The sequence below is a fragment of the Morone saxatilis genome, unplaced genomic scaffold (genome assembly GCF_004916995.1).
Source record: "Morone saxatilis isolate NCDOM2014 unplaced genomic scaffold, NCSU_SB_2.0 Contig1, whole genome shotgun sequence".
NCBI lineage: Eukaryota > Metazoa > Chordata > Actinopteri > Moronidae > Morone > Morone saxatilis.
Window position 1 is genome coordinate 16,913 of NW_023339651.1, and position 6,556 is coordinate 23,468.

Consider the following 6,556-nt stretch of genomic DNA (forward strand, 5'->3'; position numbering starts at 1 on the left):
GTGTGTGTTACTGTTTGTGTTACTGTGTGTGTGTGTCTGAGTGTGTGTGTATTCTGAGTACTGTGCAGTACATTGTGACATTATTGGACTGTTAATCAATAATCTGTACTGGTTGAACTACTGTATATTCAGGGGACTGGTTCCCAACATGAGGGTCGAGGTCCCGCAGAGTGTCAGCAGAAACTTCACATACGAACTGAAATGGCGAAATGTAACTGGGGGTCATGAAGTGTTTTATATGTAATCAGTAAAATTTTGATTCTGAATTTTACCGGAAGCCAATGAAGGGATGCGAGAACAGGAGTAATGTGGGACCGACGGCTGGTTCTGGTTAAAGTCTGGCGGCTGCATTTTGTACTAACTGTAAACGATTTAACGAAGCCTGACTGAGGCACGTGTAGAGGGAGTTACAGTAATCTATAATCTATGTAATCAGTAATCTATGAAGCTGTGAATTAATTGTTTAAGATCACTGGAGGATAGGAAACTTCAGATTTTTGCTATATTTCGTAGCTGCACAAAACAGGACTGAAGTTGTGTAACATGAAGGTCAAATGTCATACTGGTTGAAGATGATACCCAGATTCTGAGCAGTGGGTTTGATAGTAGTGCGTAATGGTCCAAAAAACTGATCCACTGCAGTGACCCTCATGGAGAGAGGACAGGTGATTATTGGTTATTGGGTTCAGCAGAGATATAGATCAGTGTATCATCAGCATAACGTATGAATGAACAAATGACCCAGAGGAAGCACAGGGACAACAGAGTTTATTAAAGGGTGGTATTCATTGTACTGGTTGTACTGGTAGCTGACGGTTATTGATGTGCACATTTAATGGGAGTAATTATGATTCATTTGACTGTAAAATTATTATATTTCACTTTATTTTAAATGTTATATTTTTGATCGTTAAGAACTTAAAACATTAAAAAAAACTATGTTAAAACAGAGACAATTTGCTGGTTTATTGGAAGATAAACAGTAATAATAACAATAATATTAATAATCAAATAATGATAATAAATATAATAATAACAATAGTAATTATATTATTATTAATCTGCAGGTTGATATTTTGAACTTCTTTAGTCTTTCTTATTACAGTCGGTGTTCAGTTTGTATCTGGGACACAATGTTAATCTGATCAGATTTACAGGAAGTGTGTGTGTGTGTGTGTGTGTGTGTGTGTGCGCAGCATGACTCAGATCTCTTTCACACACACACACACACACGCACAGTTTTATTATTGGCACCCAGCCGACGAGATCGCAGAGGCGTCCGACCTTGATCCAACAACACACACAGAAATAGATCTGAGTGTGTGTGTGTGTGTGTGTGTGTGTGTGTGTGTGCGTGTGTGTGTGTCAACTCAAGGTCCACTTACTAGATGCTTCCTGAGCTTTCAACCCTCCGGAGGTGTGTTTCCATCAGGAAGTCTTTCGTAGCTACACAGTGACAGAGACATTACATGAGTCACTTATTCCACCGGCGTGTTCTGTAAAATTCACATTCACATTCTGGGAAAAACAGCCTGTTTCTGATGTTGCGCAGAAAGAAAGGACGATGGAGATTAAAGGGTCAGTTCACCCGATCACACAGTGACCGTCTCCCCTGTGTCTGTAGGCTGTGCAGTGAAGGATTATGGGAACCTGACGTTTGAGGAAGTGGTGGACGATGAGCCGGTGGGTCGGGTGAAACGAGCGCGGGCGGTGGGCAGCGCCAACCAGAGGCTGTCAGAGGCAGTGCGGGATGTGAAGAAGGATGGACACACGTCAGTGATGCTGGGAGGAGACCACAGGTGAGTTTGTTACCGTATCAACCGCGAATAAAGCCGGGTCTTAAATACTGAACACTGAGTCACTGTCTCAGTCGACAGGTCCACTTCCTGCAAATATTTCACAATAAAAACCATTAAGGAAGGAATTATAGTCCACTGAAACACTACAGGGCTTTGATTTTTAAACAGATACAGGAAATTGAATTTAAAGTCTCCATGAAACAGAAAGTGTTGTTTATATTATTGCTATGCTAGAGCTATGAGCTAGCATCAACATCTCCCTTCCAGCGAACACAGTTCCAGCACCGAGGTGGTTTTCTTGCCGGGTTTGGCTCCTTGCTGAGTCAGTTAGCTTAGCTGCTAACAGCTGACCGAGCTAACAGCAGTTGGCGGTACTGTAACGTTATTCCCTGTCGGTCTCGGAGGTTGGGTTCAATCCTGGTCCGGCTGCTGAGCCCGGTTCTGTCGACCGCTAATGGCAGATACAGTTAGCAGCAGTTAATTAACAGTTAGCTACTTTAGCTTAAGCTATCTGTCCATTAGAAACTCTGTGAGTCACAGAGAGTTGAAGCCGAGCATCCGGAGGACGTCAGAGGGAAAACAAGGAAATCTGATAATAACACACACTCACAGTTTCATGATAAAGATAAAATGTGTGTGTCTGTTATCTGTTACACATTGACGCCACCGATCTGAATCTCAACTCTAATGTAGTAAATATTTAAATTGGTGGATTGTTAACTTTGGTGTCCAGCAGCATCTCGGTCTGTCAATCATCCACCGGCCGGACATACAGTCAAACCGTAGGATCGTCTCAGTCCAAACCTCACCGCTCGCTCTTATTTCCAGCTTGCAGGTAAAAATAGAAGAACAAATATACAAACCAGTCATGTGGAGGATAAAAGCTGTTTGTAAAAATAGATCAAGCAGGACAGAAGAATGAAATAATGTCTGCAGAGTGAACATATTCTTTCACATTCAGTAAATGTCTGCTCTATGGGCTCATTACAGCCTGAACACACCACTTTAACTGCCCAACATCTCAGTTTAAAGGCTTCATTAAACAGTATAAACTCTAAAGTTCTGGGATCAGAGGTTTGCACTCGTCCATACACCAACACTGTATCTGGTAGCTCGAGTGCATCCATGTAGAGACAATGAAAAACAGATATCTGAAGTTGTGCAGTGGTCTAATGCAGCAGCAAAACACCATGGTACATACTCTGTTGAACAGGCTCACTAGCTGGTGCTCGTATCTTCAGTAAACAGTATGCAGTATGGCCTCAGGCAGATCGCGCTGGCAGAGGAGTCCACCAAGCTAACAACCTTCATCACTCCTTCATTTGGCCATTCCCACTTCAACCGCCTACCATTTGGGATAACTTCTGCACCTGAATATGTTCAGAACAGGATGAATATAGAGGGCACTGAAGGCTTGAAGGGGTAGTTTGTTATATGGATGATCTGGGGGCGCTCTCAGGAAGAGCATGATTCCCGTCTGCAGTCAGTCTTAGACACTGCAGGCACAACCCTTAACAATGTGAGTTGCCTCAAAGGAGAGTTAAATCAGACCCAGTCAAAACAGCAGCAGTCAGAGAAATGGCAGTGCCAACTAACACAAGTGAACTACGTATCCATGAACTGGCTTAATCTGTGTTAACATATCAGATTTTATTTGTTGATATTTATAATCAGAATCTGTAAATGTATGAAATTGATGTAATTTGTGTGTTCCCAGGCATCATAGTGAGCTCTCTTGTCTCTGTGGTTTGTCTTGTGTTCATCAGTCTGGCGATTGGCTCCATCCACGGTCATTCTGCGGCGGTCGGGGAGCTGAGCGTCGTTTGGGTCGACGCACACGCTGACATCAACACGCCGCTGACCTCCACCACCGGAAACATCCACGGGCAGCCGATGTCTTACCTCCTCCATGAGCTGCACTCAAAGGTCAGTTCCTTAACTTTAACTTATTATTTTATTAACTTTATCACTGTACATGTAATGTCTGGTTCTGGGATATCTGGATCGGTTGAATATTTAGATTCTGTTGTTCTTCGTGTCAACAGATTCCGGTCTTGCCAAATTTCTCCTGGATCAAGCCATGTGTGTCAGCCAAAGATCTCGTCTACATCGGTTTAAGAGACGTGGACCCAGGAGAGCAGTAGGTTTCTGAGTTTGGGGGAATGGATGATGGAAGAGTTTACATTCATGTTAGCAGCTCTGTGAGGCGTTACATAGACACAGCAGTTCTTTGAGCTAACATCAACATGCTAACATGCTGATGTTTAACGGGTAATGCTTCGATAAGAGTTTGACTACGTTATATGGTTTGTTGATCTGATTGGTTGAAGTTCGCCTCTGACAGGGATTTGCAGTGTTTTTGTGTCTGTGCCTTTAAAACAGTCCACTGACGACTTGTTGCCAACATCCACATCCATACAAAAAATATATCAGCGATGGAGTTTGCATCATTATAACATTTTTATTATGTGGATATTTAGTATTTTTGTAGTAAGTAAAAAGATGTTCTTTTCTTTTCACAGTTACATCCTGAAGCTCCTGGGTGTGAAGGTCTTTTCCATGAGAGAGGTGGATCAACTCGGTGTATCCAAAGTCATGGAGCAGACGTGTGACTACCTCTCTGCCAAGTGAGCTCCACTGCTAGCTTCCTCCCTTGCAGCAAATTCAAAAAAATGCATCAGAGACCTGCAAAAGACAGTAACGTCAGTGGCCGTGATCACCACAGCAGTGTCGCAGGAACAGCCAGCTGGTAGTCAGAGCTACAGAGCTAACAGCGCTAACAGAATCTCTGTACCCACTGCAGCTTTTACAGTCACTAGAAGCACATTCAAGCCGATTGTAAAAGTTTCTGTGTGCTACCTGTTTGTAGCTAATCAGAGAGGCTAACTGTCGTAGATTGAAACACTGACTGTACTCGCTCATCTGTCTGAAGTTAACAGAAATCAACAGAAACCAATGGCTGCCACAAAGATAGGATATTCAATTTGAAAAATACTAAAAACAGTGTGTCCTTGTCGAGGGCATCAGTACTGTTTTGCAGTCAATGGAATAAATATGTACAACTGTATTATTTGAGAATAAAAGTTTATCTTGACCAAAGAAAAGCCCTCCAGAAGGTCCATTGAGCAGCAGCTCAACGTGGGTGAATAAACTTTATGAAGCACCTTTTGAAATTAGTATGGACAATAAGTTTAAGGACATATGAGCTGAAATAGAAAAATCAGTCGTAAGATATGAACAATTCAAAAACAATTCAGAAATTTGGGAATTTTAAATATCTACAGGAACACTGCTGAAGATGGTGGGATACAATCCAGAACAAAATGGATGTTACACTCACTCAGCACATTATTACAATAAATGTGTTTTTCTTTTTTGTTCAGAGTAAAGAAACCAATCCACCTGAGCTATGACATCGACGCCATCGACCCCTCCGTTACCCCGGCGACCGGCACACCTGTAGTCGGAGGGCTCACCTACAGAGAGGGAGTCTACATCACTGAACACCTGTGTCAGACAGGTACGACTCAGAAACAAACACACAGACTCATTACAGTATTCTCTCTGGTCTGTACAGTAATATTAGCTTAGCATAAAGACGAATAAAGGAGAACAGCTAGCCTGGCTCTGTCCCACGGTAACAAAATCAACCTTCCAGCACAGATGAACTTGTTTGTTTAATCGGTACGGAAATGGTTTAGGAACAAAAATCTGTCTACTCCACATTTAGATTTTTAACCTGTTTTCCAAGTTTTGACTCTTTTTCTGAATCAGAACAAAGATGGCAGCCTGATGATCTTTGGGGATTCTGGAAAAACCTTAACAACAAACAACCTTCTGAGTTTTTCAAACATTACCGGTTAATTATTACAGAGAGAGAGAACTAAACATGAGCATGCTGGTGTTAGCATGTAGCTCAGTGCACATCTGTGGTTTATTACAGCCTCACAGGAACACTGTCACGGTATAGACTCTTTACATTCACTGTAACAATAAGTTCTTTGTGTTAAGGTCAATAACGAACCAAACACTCTGTTTTGTGACTTTGACTCCTGTTTGTCTTGCAGGTCTTCTGTCGGGGGTGGACTTGGTGGAGGTGAATCCTCTGAGGGGTCAGACCGAAGAGGACGTCCAGTCCACCGTCAGCACGGCGGTGGACCTGCTGCTCGGCTGTTTCGGACGCCTCCGTGAGGGAAACCATCCTCCAGATTATCCGCTGCCCGAGCCTTGACAGGAACCACCCCTCTCTCCGACTGCACTGATGAGCACCTGAACTTCTCCGATCATCAACAGGAAGTAGACGGACAGATTTTAAATTAAAAAACCACAGAGATTTTAACCCTCAGTACCATAATACTTGTAACGGTGTCAGTGTAGCTCTTGTTTACCAAACCGTCCAATCTGTGAGGCTTTAAACCAAAGATCTTCCAGTTTTAATCACAAAAAACACACATTATGTCTTTTATTGATTCATCTACTGTATCTATTGTGTTTATAATCAATTACTTAACCTATGACGTGTCAGAAAAGACAAAAAAATGAAAATGTTTGTGAATGAATGAATGAATGGAGTGTTTTGATAAAAACAATGCTTTGTATTCTTAAAATAAAAAAAAAATTAAACCAAATTCATATTTTACACATTTGCTGCTCAGTGGTGTTTTTATTCTGTTATTTCTGTATTTTATGCAACTGGAATACTAATTTGGTCACATACAGTGGGTACGGAAAATTTTATTAAAAAAGAAAAACTGAAA

At 41.9% G+C, this 6,556-nt stretch overlaps 1 protein-coding gene across 1 annotated transcript in view; it reads left to right on the plus strand.

Moving 5' to 3' along the window:
- The window catches only part of arg1 (arginase 1), a gene marked incomplete at its 5' end in the record, with an annotated part of 6,557 nt that extends 115 nt beyond the window's left edge, over positions 1 to 6,442 (plus strand). Inside the window, 6 exon segments of the mRNA XM_035658488.1 lie at positions 1,625 to 1,799; positions 3,566 to 3,725; positions 3,845 to 3,939; positions 4,322 to 4,426; positions 5,183 to 5,319; positions 5,867 to 6,442. Coding sequence (XP_035514381.1) covers positions 1,625 to 1,799; positions 3,566 to 3,725; positions 3,845 to 3,939; positions 4,322 to 4,426; positions 5,183 to 5,319; positions 5,867 to 6,030 — 836 coding nt within the window.
- Between the last annotated feature and the right edge of the window lie 114 nt (positions 6,443 to 6,556).